Below are 19,394 nucleotides of genomic sequence, written 5' to 3'. Positions count from 1 at the left end.
AAACTATGAAAGCACTTAAAAAGGTGTCCACAGTGTTCTTTCCCCTTATTTTAATACCCTCAAGGCAATCCAAAATATGTCTAGGTTTTATACATATCTGAATATTTGTTATTTATATGAATAAAGAGCTGAATTAAAATAAAGGTTTCTTAGAGAAAAAACAAGCGCAAAAAAATTCAATTCAAAAAGGTAAGTTTTCCTCTGAGAAGTTATAAATACCTGAACATGTATTTAAACAAATATATAAAATACCTCCTATATCAACATGAGTGCATTTGCATGCACTCCCCCAATCCACTATGATGTCAACTTTATTCAGCTTATATAATAAATGTACGGGGAATTCGGTACAAGTATGCAATTAAATCATCCTCTTGGCATGAGTGATTGACTTAAAAAAGTGGTGCATGAAAAAAATCATAACATTTTGAAGGACTAAGTTATGAATTACAAAGTATTTTATGCTCTGTAAGCCTTTAATCAAAAGTTCAGCAAGGCAGTTTGCAATATATAATGTAATTAGATAAATAAACTGAATGCTTGATTAACCAAGTACCATATTTACCCAAATCCAAGACCACTTTGAACTTAAGATGACTCCCCAATAATTAGATTCTAAACATGGAAAGTGATAACATATGCATTTTTCATTTCTAGAATGTAATTGTTGAAGGGTTGTCTTAAATTCTTCCTCCCTACTGTTGTGGCAAGGAGAGCAGCGGCAGGGTCAGGAAACCAGATCCATGCCCTTTGCCACCTCCTGCCCTTCCTGCCTGCCCCCTGGTGCCTGTCCTGTCCCTCACCCCCAGCTGCACACCATGGCTCTCCCTCACATGCCCTCCTCACCTCCTTACCTCTGTATGTGGCTCGCCGTGAGCCTCCTTCACTGCCATACAAGCCAGCCTGGCCCAGTTTGCCTTGGGCCTGGAGCCGAATCCAGAGTTGGGCAGCTGACTGCCCCAGGCCCATTCTTGAAACTAAGACGAGACTTTTTTCTTCCCATATTGACTGGGGAGGAAAACTTCATCTTGGATTCAAGTAAATACAGTAGTTCAGTTTTAATAGTTTGGCAATTTGAAGTCCTGATGTCTTAACTTTATTTCAAGTATTTTCTAATTAAATTAAAATAAAACCAAAAACACAAAAAACCCCAGCCCTTAGCTGAATGCAAATTTTATAAAGGTATAACTGTAGCAATAATACAATTAAGAAAAGCAAAACTGTATTTAAACAGTGTATATAAAACTAAGTTAGCAGAAAATGTATATCCTACAACTGATTACAAATTTTAAAGGCTAATTCTAATCAGGGGTAGCAAAAGAGAATACTCAGGTTCAGGAAACATGGAGAAAAAAGTTAAGACAGCAGAAAATAGGAATTTAAACTTGTTTCAAACCAGTATATAAAAAAACTGCTGAGCAGATACAAATTGTAACAATGTATTTATGAGATATTTAAGAAATTGATGTAGTCAGTAATATATGCAACGTACTCGATGAAATGGAATATATTTCATATCTTCCCTGTGATTCCTGGCATAGTCCCACAGATAATAATCTAGAAGAACTGCATTGATCTTTTCATTCATGTTCTGTCCCTTCTTGTTATAAAGTTCCAGTAGGTGATCACAAATTAATTCACAACACCAGACAGAACAGCCTCGAATCTCTACCTCTTGCTTATCTCCAGACTGCAACAGGACTCCTGCGGGATACAGTATATAGCACTCAAATTAGTGTTTAGTGGAATAAAAGAAAGAACTCTCAGAATGTACTAAACCAGGGGTAAGCAACCTCTGGCATGGGTGCCAGAGCATGGCACACAAAGGCATTTTACTTGGCATGTGTGCCTTGACGCACATGGCAGGGAAGGGGATGGGGCTGCAATGCCACAACAAGGATTGGGCCCCTTGTGGCTCCCCTGCCATCTGCTCTTGGCCCATCACCTTCTTACAAGTTGAGGTTGTGGGTGTTTTTGGGACTCTGCTGAAAAATGTTAATGGCCCCTGTACTAAACTCTCTCTGTAACATAGGTATGCTTAGTCTAACACATAGTTCAGATTTAATGTATCATACTATAAGCCAAAAATATCAAGCCCATGTGTTTTCTATGTATATTTATGAGTTGCTGAATTGTCAGTCTTGCATCCAATCAAGAATCCAGCCTACTCATTTTTTTGGAGCAGAGGAGGGGAGGGCAGGTAGAGGTGCTTTGCAATTCATCCATAAGAAAAAAATGCAATCTTAAAAAAAAAAAAAATCACTGTGAATCCAAACAAAGTCCAGAATATGTAGTTTTATGAGTATGAATCCAGTCCTTATAAAGAAATACAGGGCACTGACAGATGTGAAACCCTCCCCTCCCACCAAAAACCAAACAAAACACCCAAACAAACCCCAGTGCTTTACAAGAAAAGGAAGCGGGTTAGTTTGACCTGGCTCCAAAGCATCTGTATAGATTGGGTGCTTCAGAGGGACTTTTTGGTGCTTTTATCTACATTCAATCAGGTGTTAGATAAAGCACCAAAAGTCCCACTGAAGCGTCCAACCTATACAGACGTTGGGTGAGCTGGGTCAAACTAACACAATGCCTCTTCTGGGCACGTGCTATGTTCAGTGCAGGGGTGCACCACGCTGAAAGGAAAGCACTGTTTGCTTTTTCAGGTCTGTAAGCAGCCACATTGACTAACATAAAGTTCTTTTAATCTAAGATGTTCCTATTATTAAACAAGCTCATCTTGAAAATCAAGATTGCATTCTGTGCCCAAAACTGGGAATGATTAGTCCCAGTACTTTGATTCCTTCATGAAGTACAATATATCATATCCAGATTGTCAGGTTGAGAACTTATTTGCCTGGAAGACTTGCTCATAGAGAAGAAATATAAGCACAAGAACTGCACCCTCCCCCACTCCCAAAAACCAAAACCAAAAAAACAACACAAAAAGGTTAGAAGACTGGGAGCTGTTTGCTTTTAAATCAGTGATTAAGGAGAACATAGCAATAAATGAACTAGTGTTTATAATACATGATGTGCCCTAGAATGCATTCATCTTAGGGTGTGGAACACATGTAAGAATCAAACCATTCCTAAATGTCACTGATTGGGAACCAGTTCACAACTGTTACAGGTGAGAGGTACAACAATTTTAGGCATTCCAAGTGCTGTCGCTCCAACATCAGGGGTTGGGAGTAAGTATCCATTCCAGCATGCCTCACTGCAGGTAACTGGGGGAAAGTGTTTGCACCCATGCTGTGGGGGGTCAGAGATAGTGGGTAACACCTTTTACTTCTCTGCTTTACCCTCTCTCCAAAGTATGAGTTCAATGAACTTGAAAAGCTTCCAATATGCTTACCTGACTTGGGGTGGCCAAGGGGAGAATGGCAGACAGTAAATGCTTGGACCCACACATTTGGGTTCCCAAGGTCTTGGGGGGAGCGGGGGGTAAGGAGGCAGGCATATGATGATGAGGGGCCTCTGTTGAGTAAGGGGTAACAATATACCTGGTCGTTAGAAAGAGCTTTTGCTGAATAAACAGTTCAAGCAAGCTCACTGATAAAGTGCCAATGAAAGGGGAGAAAAAGGCAGGAGGGAGAAGAGTGGAGGAGGCTGTGTACCAGAGCAACCAATTGCAGCATGGGTACTGGGGGAGGGAGGAGCAATGAAGTATGGGCTGCTTGGAACACAGATCTGTGTCATGGTGTGCTTGGTCCTCTCCCAGGTAACACTGAAATGCTATACTATGAACTGGTTAAACACAACCCCCCAAAACAAACAAAAACCACCTCAAAGTGACAACCCCCCAAAACAAAATCCCACACACCCCAAACAAAAACAAATTACAAAAAACCTACCAAAAGCCCCAAGCAAAAAACACCCCCCCCAAAAACCCCACATGAAAAAACCCCAAAATATCCCCCCAAAATCCTCAAAACCCAAAGTAGTCTAAAGCCTCCCACCCCCCAAAAATACCCAAATACACCAAAAAATACCAAAAAATCCTTGATTTTCCAAGTGCACTTTTGAACTGTTCCAGGAAGCTTTAAAGCAGTTTAACAGACTTGTGCATCTGTCACTTTCAGGTTAAAACTGCATTTAAACCACTTGGAGTGTTACATGTAACCATGCCTTTACTTGTACCTGAAGATTATTGCAGAGATGAGCTGACAATCAAATTGCCAAAATTCAGCACAGAAAAAGCAAAGCCAAAGAAAGCTGCTTGTATATAACATACTTATTATGTAAGCAAATAGTTGAGGTGAATTTCATTTCTACATTTAGTTGCTCACAGTTAACATAAACCCACAAAAAACCCTTGATAAACTAAGGAATATCAAACAATCATTTTACCACAGGAGGGCAGCTCTATTTATTATAGTTAAGTGTGTAGTCATATAATGAAAAAGCTCACATTCCATATTAGGCTAGATGCAACTATCCTAATCTGTGAACATGCACAAAGAACTGCTACAAAGGACATTCCTTTAGTCTAATGGATAAGACAGGAAGATCTATACAGTAACTCTAGAGAAATTGCTTCCACAACTTTCAGAGCTTCACTTGCCACGTGCATATTTACATCAAAACTAACAAGAGGGCTTTATATTTCTAAACTACTATTCTTTTTTCCCCTCAATATACCATAAGAACTGCTTACAATTCACTGCAGCTCAGCAGGTTTCTCCACCCTTCTTGCATTTTATCTGAATTCATGAAGAAAGTTGGTGAAACTTGATTAGGCAGCCATCATTTTGCAAAGAATGGAACTGTGGGTGATACCACCAGCCCTAAAGAGGTTGAGTATTCAACTGATTTATACAGTACTTTATTAGCATTTGGTCAAGAACAGCTTAATCCTCATGAAAACGACAAGCGGGTCTTTTTCATTTGCATCATCCCTCAAGCATGTGGTTTCTATTCCTCTCCTCATTCATGTATAAATACCAGAAGTCTAAATTCTATGGGAGAGGGGAAAGAAATTTGTCATGCCACCTACATAAAGATAAATCATCTCTACACTATAAAATTAGTTGGGAACACTGAGACACAATAAAAATACTTGATGTAATAAGAGTATTGCAAACCTTCATGGAGTTTCCTCATTAATTCATCAGAATATCTCATTGCTCCAAGGTGAACAAGGACTTGAGGAATCCTATAGTCAGCAAATATGGTTAAACTAGAAATGTCACTGAAACAGCCATCTTCCTTGCCCTCCAATACACTCCACGTATCAGCCACAAGTATCTGTGCCCGTTTATAAAAGGACACCTTTTTACCCTAGACGAGAAGAAAACAAATATTTAGGACCTGACAACTGCAGAGATGTCCATTTGTTAAAGGAAATGCAAGTCATCATAATGCTTGCTCAGTTAAGGACTAGTTAAACAGCTGAAGGAAAAAGCAACTTAGTATACAGTAAAATAACAACATTATAGAAATAAACACCAATTTTGTATGAAAAAGAAAATCTAATTAGACCATTGGTAGAACAAGTTCAAGACTTCACCTGTAACACTGAGAAAGTTGCACCTTTTGCTTAGCTGAGGCCTACAATAGACAAAAATACCATTGATAATACTGTAAAGGGAACAATAGACAAAAATCAAAAGACACTCCTTTTTGCCTTGCAATTCCCTTTTAAGAGCATAAGGAAGATAGGGTACCATGATTTCAGTTATTTGTTATTTGAGGAACAAATTGTTTCTCAAGCAATACATTTTATAAAGCAAACGCCTATAAAACTGGTGGCTTGTCTTAGTTTCAGAAAGTTCCCTGAGAGATTCAGGACAGGTAAGTCTATTTGGGTCAATTTTTTCAATGGTCTGTGTGACACTAATATAAATGTTTATTTTACCATTTTGTATGCTTTTGTTATTGGGAGGTACTGAGGAAATGTCATTTGTTTTCAGATTTCCCACTCCCCATCTCATTTTCTGCTCTCTCCTGACCCTGTACTGAAGTCAGAAACCTGCCTTATGATAGCTGGGTGTGCTGCCATGGAAACAGCACTGATAATTTTAACACTGTTACTGTGGCCTCATGTACAAGCATTGATTTTGTTTCAGCAGAGGTGTAAATTTGATCCATAGCACTTCATCCACCTTCATAACATGCAGCTTGCCTAGGGAAATCAGAGATAGGCTCTGCATTACTGCAACAGGCTCTCTGACTGTGCACATGTTTATAGTCTGGGATCACTGTGTGGGTTAGATTTCCAATCTGGAGTTTACTGCTGCTTTTAATGAGTCTTGCATTATAAAGCACTCACTACCATCCTGTGAAGGTGACATAAATGCATTTTGTCATTATGGAGATAAGAAACATATTCTATTAATCACTTTACTAGAAGGAACTTAATCTTTTGATCATAAAATATATTTACTTTAAGAAAAAAGAATATGCTTTGAACAAACTCAGAAGTTCAGAGACTAGTGCCAGTGGACTTCTGAATGATGTTTCCTACAGATATGAAATCTTACTTCTTTGTAGGAAATCACAAGCGAATTAAATAATGCCACCTACTGAAAACAAGCTGGAAAAAATCAATAGTTAGTTATAAATACCATTCAGCATTTTGCTGGCCCAGTTTCTCTTTGGTTCCTTTATAGTACACATGCTGTCATTTTCACTTCATGGTTTCCAAGAAAAATATCTTGAAAAAAACACTACAACCACGGGTTGTACCTATCATCCCTAATGTTAGTGCAAGCCTTTTGGAAATTATAATGTGACTGCTGAGTACTCATGTAAATGACTAAAACACAGCTGCTGATGCCCAATATAGAACATGCTAGTACAGACAAAGTCTAGAGTAGACTGAACATATAAGCAAGAGAAGAAGAAAATTGGCCAGACCTAATTTCCTTCACAGCAGCTCTTTCCTTTCAGGGACTGTGTCTTAATCTGCTGCTATCCCATAAAAGAAAGATCTACTGTGCAGAAGCATAACATTTTGAATTAACTCTGTTTGCATTCATTAATGTTATAACCACTGAAATCAACAGGAGTCAAGGGGCAGATTGCAAGCAGCTGAAGAAGAAATGCATTTTTTTTCTTATGTGCTTGTATGGAGTTTAGGACAACAGAGTTCTGATCCAATTGGGAACTATGGCCATTACTGCAATACAGCTAATACATAACAGCAAGAAGAGTGAAGAAGGAAAAAAAAAAAAAAGGGGGAAAAAAAATCATGGGAAAGCATGGGGTTTTTTTTGTGGATATGATTTACTTATCCAGGCATGAAATAAAGTCAGCTTGTATTGGGCTCCAAGGATAAGAAAGAGTTACGTAAGAGAGTGATTGGTTCTCTAGGATTAGCTTTGTAGACAAAGTTTCACTCCATCATAAAATTAGAAAGATATTATAAAAAGTTCCATATTAACATTACTATTTACACGGTACAATTTAAGGTCTGATTTCCTTTCCATTACGTACACTTTTGGCCTTTTACTAATCTAACAGAAATGCCAATAAAAACAAACAGTTGATTTCACTGTGGCTTCCAGTCTGCTTTATACTTTCAGGTACATTTGCAATTTTACAATACAGTAGTATCTGGATTGCAAACCCCAGAGAAGACTGAGTATATGTTGAGCAACAAACTTGTTAGAATTGAAATCCTAAAGTTACATTTTCATGAAATGTAGATTACATAGATTTTATTTCTTGTTTTTCTAAAAGTCCTTAATTTGAGTAAAAAAAAATTGGCCAAATCATCTACATAAAGGAGAATTTTCTATAGACAATCGAATCTAAACAGTACTTCTTGCAATAGCCAAGCAGTTAAAGAGCAAGCACTTTTAAAATGAAAAATTCTGTAACAGAAGCAACTTACCTGAAATATAGCCTCATCTCTATAAGAAGGAAAATTTTCTACTATTAAACGTAGTAGTTTTTGAGCACTTTTCTGACTCATTTTAACACAGGTAAGGTAAGAGCCTCCAAACTTCTCAAGCAGAACTGTCCCACTTTCATTTAGCACATGGTGTCTCTCTTCAATCAAAGGCATAGGGACTTCTGTGTCAGAGCGAAATACATGCTTAACCTGCTCAAGTGTCATGGTGGCATAATAGGAGGCATTAGTAATAGGTATTCCTTCAAAGTAAGAGAGGGAGAAAAAAGCCATTTAGAACTTCAAAGTCTCTGTCAAGCTCCAATATAATAATGCACTAAATACAGAAGTTTATATTAAATTGTAGACTAAAAAAAACAGTTAATGAATTCTTAAGATAAATATTCAGATAAGAGTTAAGTTTTAAATGGAGACATAAATGTAAGTCCTTACATAAGTAAATAGCACTTACTGTTTTAGCTTACAGTTCCCAGTAGATATCATGGTATCTTTCTTCCCTTTAATTCCCCACCCCCCACCCTGGGATCTTTGAGGTTTTCTTTAAATATTAGGCCAGGCAAATCATTTGAAGCCCATACTTTAACACTTAAGGGCTAGATGGTTAGAAGTTTTACCAATACACTCACCATTAGTCTTGTGCTGGTGAAAATGATTAGCAACCACAACTGTGCTAGTGTGTAATCACTAGCACAAACCAAGCAAAAGTGCTTTCCTATGATTTCTAGACCTTCAGTAATGTGGGAGAATTTCTTAAGACTGTCACTAAATAAGGCTTACTTGTTAACCACAGAAATAAATGAGCTGAATGTGAGAAGCAAGAATATTTGTGGATGATAAGATGACTGAATTGCATTCAAAAGCTTCTCTAAGTTTATCCCAACTACACACTTGGTCTAATAAAAGGTATCTCCTACAAAAATCCTTGCATCTCACAAATTTCCTGGACCATCATGACTTACAACATTGTTCTAACACTAATAATTTTTTTTTAAAGTACATGGGAAGGGTTAGTTAATGGGTGGCAGGGAAGGGAGGGGCAGGGAGATAGAAATAGCTTCACCTTTCCAACGGTTTATTTCCTGTAAAAATGAGTATTATCAGAGGCCCATTAGTTATAGTGAGTCCTGAACATCCTCACCCCTTTTTGCTGTGCTGGATGTGTCACTGCTCTCCAGCTCCCAGAAGCAGTTCAGTCTGAATTACAATGATTAGCATGCAAGAAGCAGACTGTGAGAGTTTCAAGCAGTTGAGAAGCACAGGCGAGTCATTGCACCCAGTACTAATACGGTGGCCCCAGGAAAAACCAATGGTCACAGGCCGTGACTCAGTTTCCCTGCTCCCTACTCAATCAAGAGCTCTTCATCTCAGAGAAATGGGCAGGAGTAGACATTTGAACCTGACCTATAAACTCACCCACACAAAGTTTTAAGTGTGGAAGTCTGGAACTTGCCTCAAACCATGAGGATGGATTTGGAGGGCCCTGAGACCTCACCACTCAGTTGCGAGTATGTCTGCATAGTCTCTGCTGCTCTTGGTAATGTTGTCTGATTGCTAATATCCCAATAAACTGGTGCACAGTCCAGAGGAACTTGCTTTGGCCTCTCTTGTACATCTCCAGATCAAATGAAAGCCCCCAGAAACATCCCAGGTGTAACATTAGATCACTTGATAATGAAGTGACTCATATGGGGCGGTCTGCACAACCAAGGACTCAATTTGAAGTTGATTTTGAGTTACACACACACACAAGCAAAACAAAAAAAAAATTATGGTAGGCCCCTGCTGCATGTTATATTTATTACTCAGTTTACTAGAGAACTGTGCAATCTATTTAGACTGGCCACACGTGCAAAATAATCATCACACAACAAACTAATACATCGTGTAAGAAATTTAGGCCACCCACAAGTGCAAAGTAATTCTCACACAATTAACTGGTGAACCTTGCAATAAAATTTAATTGTCACACCACACAATAAAGTGGTGAACCGTGCAATTCATTTACGCCAGTCATATGCAAAATAATTCTTCACACAATGAAGCAGTGAATAGCATAATGTATTTAGACAGGCTGCATGTGCAAAGTAATCCTCACAGGATGAAGTGGTGAATGGTGCAATTAATTTAAACCAGCCACAGGTACAAAGTAATCACTACACAATGAACTGGTGAATCATGCAAGAAATTTAGGACAGCCACACATACAAAGTAATTCTGATTCAATTCATGGATTCATGCAGTAAGTTCAGAGCGGCCACATATGCAAAGTAATTACCATGCAATGAAGTGATGAAACATGCAATAAATTTAAGACAGCCACACGTGCAAAGTAAATTCTCATGCAAGTTGCTGGTGAATCGCGCAATAAATTTAGAGCGGCCATACACGTAAAGTAACTGTCACACAGTGAACTTGGGAACTGCGTAATAAATTTAAGTCAGCCACAAGCGCCAAGTACATTCCTCACACAATTCACTGGCGAGTTGCACAATACATTTAGAGCAGCCACATGTACAAAGTAATCAGTACAAAACAAAGCCGCAAGTCACACAATCAATTTAAGCCAGCCACACGTGCCAAGTGATTCCTCACACCCTAACAGTGACTAGCCCGCTCTGAAGAGTGCCAACATGTGGGAAATCTGGGGGTTGACAACATGGGACAGACAGCCAGGCTAGAGCAGGTTTACACCCAGGAATGTGTGGCAAGGCCCTCAGCCTTAAGCGTGGCAACCACTGGCCTGGAGACCACCTCCTTGCATGCAAGAGGACTGAGGCCAGGAGGTGGAAAGGACACGCACCATCGTCAAGGGCTCTGTTGACAGCAGCACAGAGGGACCAGTAGCCAGTGTACATCTTGCCTTTGTACTTGATGGCGCAGCCCTGCCCCTGGTACTCGGCCCAGAAGGAAAAGTTGAGCGTGTCCACGAGGAACACCCAGCCCAGCGCCTCCTCGCTTGCCGCCCGCGGGTGCAGCTCGTGCAGCGCCTTCCAGGCGGCCAGCCCGAAAGCTGGCTCCGCAACGCGATCGAAGAGGAACTCGGCCACCTTCCTCGTGCCCGCCTCGTCCACACGCACGTCCACGCTGTGGGCCGCAATGAGCCGGGCAGACTCCTTTGGACACAGGGTGGCTTGCATGGCTGCAGTAGGGGAAAGCAGAAGCCTCTTTATAATGTCTCCTTTCAGACCCTTCAGGCTGCCTGCTTCATTTGTTCTGGTTGCTAGCTTAGCTAAACATGTCATTGCTTGCTCTGCTTTGCTGGCTAGGGTGGTCGTGTCAGCCGCAGAACCTCACTGCAGCCGCTCAGAAACAGGCCTTAGCTCCTCCCGACCCACGGGTCCCTCCCGCCCCGGGCAGCACAGGCACCGAGCCAGGAAGCCGCCCCCCGCCCTGCCCTGCCCTGCCCTGCCCCACGCAGCCAATCACCGCAAGCCTCATTTACTAAGAAGCGCGTCACCGCGCGCCAGGATGTCCCTCCGGCTAGCTTAACGGCGCACGCGCCGAGCGCAACACCGCCGGGTAGGGCGAGCGCGAGGAGGTGCGTGACTCTGCAGGGAGCGTCGGCTAGGAAACGACCTTGCAGTGAGCTATCGGGGAGTTGCTGGCGAAGCCGTTTCAGGCTGGGGCAGGAGGGAGGCTTACTGCGCCAGCAGGGCGGCCCAGGCTAGCCCGGTGGGCCGCCAGGCTGCAGTGCAGCAGCGCAGCAGCGCGGGGCGGGAAAGCGGCACTTCCGGAGCTGCTGCTGCAAGGTGCCCACGGGAATCAGTATGCAAGGGGGCAGGGGTCGTGTTCGGCTGCCCAAGGAATGGCGGGGATTGGAGCCAGTGTTGTGCAGAGAAAACTTCTTCTGAAACATTTCAGCTGAAATGTGCGGATGGGAAGCACTCGGAGGGGGTCACTCTACAAGCAGTCTTTTCAGTCATACGTAAACGAGGGCCCAGGAGAAGGCAGAAGCTTCAAGGATACTCCTAACTAGGAAACAGGAAATGTACTTCTCTGGAAAGTGGCTTGAGTGACCCAACATTTGAATTTGATTTCAAGGACACATTGTGACATTTCCAAGGCTCCTGCTTCTGACCAACACACTGCCATTTACTGGTGGTGTTACAGGTCACTGACCCTCAGAGTCCAGAAAGGAAAAAAGAAAAGAAAAAAACCCAACCCTGTGCCATTTTTACATGCACTCTTATTTTTTTCAGACAGTGAAAGTCTGTATTTTGTGGGATTGTTGGTTGTATCTGTGTTGGTCTAAGGATATAGGCAGACCAGGTTCTTTGGGCAGATGCACTTATCTTTTATTAGGCCAACTACATAGCTGGAGCTTTTCTATGGTTCTGCTCTAACTGGGTGGGCAAGGGCTTCATACACACTTTTTTTTTCAGGGGGAAACTCAAGCTCCTTGCTTCTCTAGAACAGGAACTTATTGGATAGCATTTAATAAAATGCTGACCAAAAAAACCCAGGTATATTAAAAGGTACAACTTCTAAACACCTAGCCCCCTTCATTCCTGTGGGCTGCTGCATGGGGCACAGCTTGTTGACAACAGAGAAACGTGAAACACTCCAAAAATAAAAACACTCAATCTGTGGACTGAGAGAGTCAGAATAAAAATCCACTCAAACTGGAGCCATCACATCCAGTTGTGCAGTGCTTTTTTCCAATATTTTTTATTTAGGAAGTGAAATTAAAATGTATTAACTATAAATACAAATGCCAAGATATTACAGGAGATATCCAGAGGTACTTAATAATTTCTGAATTTCTCACAAGTATTTCCTATGTAATTCAACATACAACAGGAAACAATACAAGTGTGTCATGTAGATTTGTATACAATGAAAAACAGGTTACAGTTACAGAGTTAGACACCGTCAAATTGCCAATTATCAAAAACGTCTACCTCATACAATTGCAAGATTGGAAAACAAGTAGAATTTATTTATCAGGAGACATCAACTTTCATCTCTTTAGAGTTGTTATTTGGCTTAAGCAAGGCTGCCAACTAGATGTACTCAATCATTGTAACTCACTGAAATCAGTTTTGAAAGATTTTATTCATATACTGTCGCCACTATAAATGTGCTGCAATCAAATAAGTATGGGCAAACAGAAAAAAAACAAACCTCAGACAATGGTTTTGCAAGTGTTACAATTTCCTCTCAGGTAGCAAAGCACTGAGTTAGTTTTCACCAATACTTTTCATTTGCCAAAATACTTAAGTTCGTCTATATCAAAGAGCAGAAAAGCAAGCTTATCAGCAGTGTTTTGGTTATGACTTGTGGGGGTGGGGGGAAGAAAAGGGTGCATCAGCCTCAGATACTACTTTATCCATATCCTTAAAAAAAAGAAAAAAAAAAGACGACCAAGAATAGGTTCACTAAATTTATTTTAAAAATCATAAAACGTTTCTTACAAAAGAGCATTACAGTTTGCACACTGCTCTGAATAGATGCCAGGGACACGTAGGACTACCAATATTCTCCCCTGTTCAAAAAAAATACAGTGTACATAAAGCAAGGTGTTCACAATAGTTACAGAAAAACATTACAGTTTACCACCAACAATGAACAAAAAATAAAATCCACTCTGCTGCTGTTTCAAAATTTCAAAGTTAGTCTTGCACACCCTCCCTCCCAAAATATTTGTAAGGATCTAAAACATTACATCTGGTGGACAGCAAAGATTCCACTACACCTCAAATGCAGAACACCTATGAAGCAGAGGAATGTTGGCTTTTTAAACAGAAGCAGATTAAAAAAAAAAAAAAAAGGATGCAGGACTCCTTCAGTTCTTCACTAGTCTTAGAAAAACTTTCCAGAATACTGCTTCACACTATAAAAAAGAAAAAATAATCTTGCATTAGAATCCTTCAACATCTGCATACTGCTTCACACTATAAAAGAAAAAGAAAAAAAAGCATGTATTAGAATGATTGACCATACATCTTGCATTAATATTTACAATGACATTCTTTAAAAGATATTAAAAATTTAAATTCCTATTAACTTCACATACATTTTAATATCAATGATTATTTAAAAAAAACACATTCCAATATTAGTAGTTATTCAAGTCAAATAGGCAAATTAAGTATTACAAAACGCTTATTAGATAGCCAATGTGGTAATAAAGCAAAATGAAGCAACTTAAATCTAAAGCTGTTAATACTTGGCAGAAAAGACAAAGTATTGCCAGTAAGGTGTGAAATGCTGCATTTCCAGCACCAATCGATTTCAACTTGTCCTGTAGAGGCATGGTCTGTGCCATATGGCAGACTGCGATTTGTTGTCGATTTAGTTATCTAAAAACAACAAAATCACTAGTCTTCCACACAGAACTAGACCAACATCCACTGAAATCTTCTATATTTTCTACAGGCTCTATATAATTTATTATAGTAGTTTTTGCAGCAGTTTTCACCAGAGAAATGAGAGGACTGCTTGGTTAAGGCGTCTTCCAGCAAGATTAGTTTTGAGGGAGTCTTCATTTTAGTAAGAATGGAGAACAGAAGAAAATGAAGGCAGAACTACTAAGTAGAAAAGTTAGGTCCCAACAGATATTTTTAAAACACCCCTCCCCTTGCAAAAGCTACATCATAAAGAAGAAAAGCTTTAGAATTTAGTGAGAAAAAAAATCTGTTTCAATGGAAGCACTGGTGCCGTGTTAGACTCCAACTTGCCTGTTCTGCAGTAAATACTGTGCATTCTGTATCTGGTCCTGTGTGCCTGTGATGGTTATTATCCGGTCTTCCGAGCCTTCCAAAGGTTCATCAATTTTGATTGAAGCTCCTGATTCATGACGTATTTGTTTGATCCTTTGGCCTCCTTTGCCAATGATAGATCCAGCCAACTAGGGGGAGGCAAAAAGTTACTCATTTACATTTTGATATAACTTCTCTGTAAAGACCACTCTAGAATTCAGGATGATACTCTCAGCTCAGTAGTTTGTATGATTTTTAGAGTGCCAAGAGAAATCTGTCTCCCTGGTGCCTCCTACACCCCACCCAAATGTTTTCAATCTAAAACACTCTAAACCAGGCTTGGGAGAACCAGTCAAAGTGATTTGGCAAACACTGAAGGTGGCCAGTTTCAGTCTACCAGCCTCTCTTTTAATGTCCAATATGAACACCTTATTAAAAAAAACATTAAGCTTGATTTTCTAAATAAAGAGCAGGGGGAAAGAAAATAAACTTCCAACCCAGCCAGCCAACCAACCATCTTCCAAGGAAGACTGGTGGTAGGTGAACAACATGTATTAATACTGAAAGAATGCAAAACATTTGCACATAAAATATTCTGGTTCATTGGCATAACACAAGCATTTTATTACAATGTTAAAATAATTAGCATTACTTACATCTTTGGGAATTGTTACTTGGGTCGTGATGATGGGTCCACCCAGGTCACCATATGAACCACGGCCCCCTGCATAAGAATAGTCTGATTTAAATGTATGCATCAAGCCCTTGTAATGAACAAACTAATTTTGTCAAAAAATTGTATTAAAAAAAAACTTACCATATCCAGACCCACCCTCGAACTATAGAGAGGGAAAAAAGAAAAAACTTAGAACTTTTGTAATGAAATACGCATTTAGACTAGCAATGTTCTTACCATACCCTACCACATACTCAGCTGCTCTCAAAAAATTAAGAAGGCTACTGTATCTATTATAACATGCAATGCTCTCCTATATTCAAAACTAGCCAGGTTTGGTCACTTTTTAAAAACAGTCTAACTATAATTTACCAAACTACTCAGAGAAATGGGAATGTGCAGATATTTAAAAAGTTCCAAGATCCAAACCCCCCACCCCCAAACACTCCATTTTTTAGAACCAGGTCAAAATAGAAGCTGTTCACCACTCAGATGATCTGCTGCTACTAGGCTATGAATATTATGTAATCATGTTGCTTAGCAACAGAAACTTGCAGCGTAATATGAACAAGCTCTGAGAGCACAGAGACAAGAGAATGTGATTTCCAGTCAAAGCCACAGAGTCCAAATTTATTTGCTAGATATACAATCTAATTAGTGAAAATCTATGAACTTAAGTTAGTATTTATCTAAAACTGTATGACAGAAACATTAGTTTTAATAACCAACAGAATATGTACCATCCAAAAGCTAATAAAAATGTACAGTAGTTTATTTCCAATAGTTAGCTTGAGTATATTATATTGTCTCAGGCGATTTACAAACAGGACATATACACACCAATGGTGCTGCTAGAATCAAAATTCCAGGAGCAAGAGTTGTGGTGCTGGCTCCACAAAGTGGTGTTACTCCAATTATGTGACATAAACATTCACAACTAAAAAAAAAATTAGAGAGCAAAAGGGAGAGATTTAATCTGAAGCTCTCTCTTTTGACAATACCTCTGCACATTTCCACTCTGGGACAAATTGGCAGCACAGTTCCTGGAGGAAAGCTCAGAAATGGGCAAATGAAAAATACTAAGTGAAATTAAATATTCATATCATCTCAAAACGGCAGCTTCACAAAATTGCATAATAGTGATATTATTTTACAAAGCATATCATGAACTACACCCAAGCTGAAGATGGCCTTCTGTCCTTTTACTGTTTGAGGATGTTCTCACCTAAGTAAATAGGCATTCCTCACAAGCAACAATTACACTGAAGCCAAACGAAGGGAATGAAAGCTCACTTACCAGCTCTGGTGGCTGCATGTCATCACAAGCATCCACATGACACTGCATCATCTTAAGACACAAGGGGAAAAATAGGAAGAGGAAAAATAAATACATCTGAAAGGAATCTGTCCTAAAACAGACCTCTATCTAACCAAATAAAACTACATACACGTGTGCGCCAATCCAACCCAGCCCCAGCCCGCATAGGAACTCTAGGGCAACTGGGATACTGTTGTTGCCCGTACCCCCCTCCCCTAGTCAGCATCCCTGTTGCAGGCAGTGTCAGAGGCTGGTGGGCAGTCCAGTGGGGAGGTGGAGCTGCCTGGCACTCTGTGCCGCTCTGCTGGACTGCACTCTGTGCCATGGATTCTCATTTTAGTTTTCCACAACCAGCTGCAATCGGCCTTCAAAATCCAGGATTGTCCTAGGCAAACCGGGACCTATGGTTACCCTACCTATGCGGGTGTACCATTTACAGACAAACATTCTTTAGCCTCCCAGAAATGCACCCAAAAAGCCTTTTCTGCCTTCCTTATATTCTGGGAACTGGAGTGGAGCCAATGACAACATTTCCTCCTTTTTTACTCCGTGGTATTGTGGATGGGACAATCAGTATTTTGACCTTTGAAATCTTCAGCAGGTGTCAGAACTAAACCACCTACTGGCAGAGGTTAACCCCAGGCACTGGCAACCTTGTGCTGTTAACCACTTTCATATTCTGCCCAATGATTTCCCCTTTTAAGCAGCAGCTGTACTTATACCTATGACTACCCTTATTCATGGCTGCCACACTTGTACTAAAGGTACACTGTGCTATTTTACAACTGCTTAGATGGATGTTCCCATCTCCAGGATTCATACGAAAGATTTCCTCTCAGTTCTATTTAGGATGGAAGCACCATTTGTGTTCCATAACTATGCTGCCCATCTTTCCCAAAAATCAGAGCTCTGGTCTGATGGTTGTAAAATGATTTTCTAAGCTGGTGAAAGTAAATCCATCAAAAGTTAAAAGAATTAAGTGGAGTCCTTTAGGAAGTGTCGAGCCTTGACTCAAGTCAGAATTTGCAGCCTGAATAATCTTAACTGAACTTAAAAATTAATTGAAACTTCATGCATTGGTGATATTCCAGTAAGTTTTAAGAAACGAACGACAGCAGCAGAAACTTTAATGACTGCAGGTTCTAATATTCTTTTCTACCAAAAGTTCTTATTTACATGGAATCGCCTTTTCCCCAAGTGTCTGTCTGCCATTACTGCTCATCTTACAAACTTTTCTAGCGAGACAAATATGAGAAGAGTCACATTAACATTTACGATACGTCATTAATTAGCAACTACCACAAAAAAATAAAAACTAGTGTAAACAAATTCACATACATGGTAAAGCTATCAGGAGACTTTTAGCAAAAAGCCCTTTTCTGAAATAAATGTGGTCTTTGAGAACCCTTATAGGGGCTGGCAAAGACCACCATCTTTTCTACATGGAGTTCATTTTATGCCCATTATGAAAGAAGCCACTTTGTTTGTTGACTCTTATTTAAACCAACTGTAACTATTTTCAAACAGAAACTCTGTGGAAATATCCATAATAGAAAGCAACCTATTAAATCCTTTCTGAAGAAATTTTCAACTAAGAAAGTGGCCTAACAAAACCATTTATTTAAAAAAAAAATCTTTCTAAAAATCACCTATTGTACCTACCGAATGGTGTAGCAGTGTAGAGGAACACTTGGGACACAGAAAAGGTAACTGGTGAAACTACATTGGGACACTTGTTCAGAGAACCTTCAAAATAATTGGGAAAGGAGCTGGGATAACTGATTTTTGTTGCTTTGTTTTGTATTTCTGTGGGTTAATGCAGCAGCCAGACATATGGGCTGCATCCAGACAAATGCAATGTGCGCCACACACTGCAGGTGTTTCCTGCGCTGCTACCTTGCAGACTGCAACATACCTGCTACGCTGCTACCCTGGAAGATCCCGGGGTCAGAAAACCCCACACCAAAAAGAGGGGTAGAGCACATGGCAGCAGAGCACACTGCCCAAACCTGAAGCTGCAACGTATGCCGCTACTACTTGTACCCAGGGAAGCAAATGTCTGCACTCATCTAGATGCACCCAGAGATCCTTTTCCTTTAAAAATTACCCCAAAATTTGGGTAACAATACCCAAGGTTAGCATATTTGCACAAGAACTTTTGGTACTGAATGTTTTGAAATTCCCAGGGGAAGGGGGAGGGGGGACTAGAAGTTTTGAGTTCAAACTGATTTTTTAAATCAGTAAGTTAAAAAAAAAAGAAATTTGTAATAATCACAAAAAACCCACAAACCCAAAAGACTTGACATGTATTACATGTTAGATTTAAGTAAACAATATTAAACGTATTAAGAAGATACCTAAAGGTAACCTTGGAAAGATTACACTGACAAATATTGCACCACCAATAACTAACAGTATGATTACGAGTAGGGGTGCACCAGTAAGGATTTTTCGGGCTGATTATTAACGAGCCATATCAGCCAACAGCTATCCGACTGCCAAAATGCAGCCTGGCAGCTTGGAGAACAGCATCTGGTTGGTAAATCTGTTTGGGGGGAATGGGCAGGGAGAGAAGGGGTGGGGGCTGAGGCAGACTGAGGCCCTGCACTGAAGTAGAGATTGGGGCAGGGGGGAGAGTTGGGAGAAAGAGGGTGGTGGCTCCCAAACCTGCATGCACCCCCAGGGGAGGCACATGCTCCCTGAATCTGTGTGGAACCATGGTGGGCTGCTGCTGCAGGCAACATTGGGCTGTTCCCAGCAGGGGGCTGGGCTAGGGCTGTGCTCAGGGCACGCAGCAGCAGCACTAGGAAGGGTGGCTACAGTGAATTCTGGGGTGGCTGTAGC

The 19,394-nt window shown here is 40.3% G+C and overlaps 2 protein-coding genes across 11 annotated transcripts in view; both read right to left on the bottom strand.

The window, feature by feature from the left end:
- Positions 1 to 1,154: 1,154 nt before the first annotated feature.
- On the bottom strand, positions 1,155 to 11,526 carry CUNH9orf64 (chromosome unknown C9orf64 homolog). 3 transcript variants are annotated; one of them, XM_019517400.1, is made up of 5 exons: positions 11,432 to 11,526; positions 10,656 to 10,994; positions 7,838 to 8,097; positions 5,085 to 5,280; positions 1,155 to 1,704 (listed from the first exon to the last, which is right to left on the bottom strand). In XM_019517400.1, the coding sequence occupies exons 2-5, from the start codon at positions 10,990 to 10,992 to the stop codon at positions 1,472 to 1,474; spliced, it is 1,026 nt and encodes a 341-aa protein (XP_019372945.1). In that variant the 5' UTR covers positions 10,993 to 10,994; positions 11,432 to 11,526; the 3' UTR covers positions 1,155 to 1,471. The 3 variants fall into 3 exon arrangements, with proteins under 3 accessions (XP_019372945.1, XP_019372943.1, XP_019372946.1); XM_019517398.1 differs by lacking the exon at positions 11,432 to 11,526 and having other exon boundaries at positions 10,656 to 11,194; XM_019517401.1 differs by lacking the exons at positions 10,656 to 10,994; positions 11,432 to 11,526 and adding an exon at positions 8,482 to 8,572.
- A 1,698-nt stretch (positions 11,527 to 13,224) lies between these two features.
- HNRNPK (heterogeneous nuclear ribonucleoprotein K) overlaps positions 13,225 to 19,394 on the bottom strand; it is a 28,836-nt gene continuing 22,666 nt past the window's right edge. For 6 of the 8 annotated variants that reach the window (XM_019517391.1, XM_019517392.1, XM_019517390.1 and 3 more), the window contains 5 exons: positions 16,530 to 16,580; positions 15,374 to 15,395; positions 15,213 to 15,295; positions 14,536 to 14,705; positions 13,225 to 13,749 (listed from right to left, as the gene is read on the bottom strand). In XM_019517391.1, the coding sequence (XP_019372936.1) occupies positions 13,716 to 13,749; positions 14,536 to 14,705; positions 15,213 to 15,295; positions 15,374 to 15,395; positions 16,530 to 16,580 (360 nt within the window). In that variant the 3' untranslated portion in view covers positions 13,225 to 13,715. The remainder of the gene's footprint in view (positions 13,750 to 14,535; positions 14,706 to 15,212; positions 15,296 to 15,373; positions 15,396 to 16,529; positions 16,581 to 19,394) is intronic. The other 2 variants (XM_019517394.1, XM_019517397.1) reach the window with 1 other exon arrangement.

Source organism: Gavialis gangeticus, unplaced genomic scaffold (genome assembly GCF_001723915.1).
Source record: "Gavialis gangeticus isolate Ggan-Ray unplaced genomic scaffold, GavGan_comp1, whole genome shotgun sequence".
In the NCBI taxonomy this organism is placed as follows: domain Eukaryota; kingdom Metazoa; phylum Chordata; order Crocodylia; family Gavialidae; genus Gavialis; species Gavialis gangeticus.
This window is presented reverse-complemented; position numbering and strand designations above follow the sequence as displayed.

Bases quoted from the DNA above. Each gene is read 5' to 3' on its own strand.
- CUNH9orf64 (XM_019517398.1), bottom strand. From the start codon at position 11,097: ATGACATGTTTAGCTAAGCTAGCAACCAGAACAAATGAAGCAGGCAGC. The intron at 8,098-10,655 runs GTGCGTGTCCTT...CTTACTTTGAAG, and splicing joins CAACAGAGCCCTTGACGATG to GAATACCTATTACTAATGCC. The intron at 5,281-7,837 runs GTAAGTTGCTTC...CTTCTCGTCTAG, and splicing joins GAGATGAGGCTATATTTCAG to GGTAAAAAGGTGTCCTTTTA.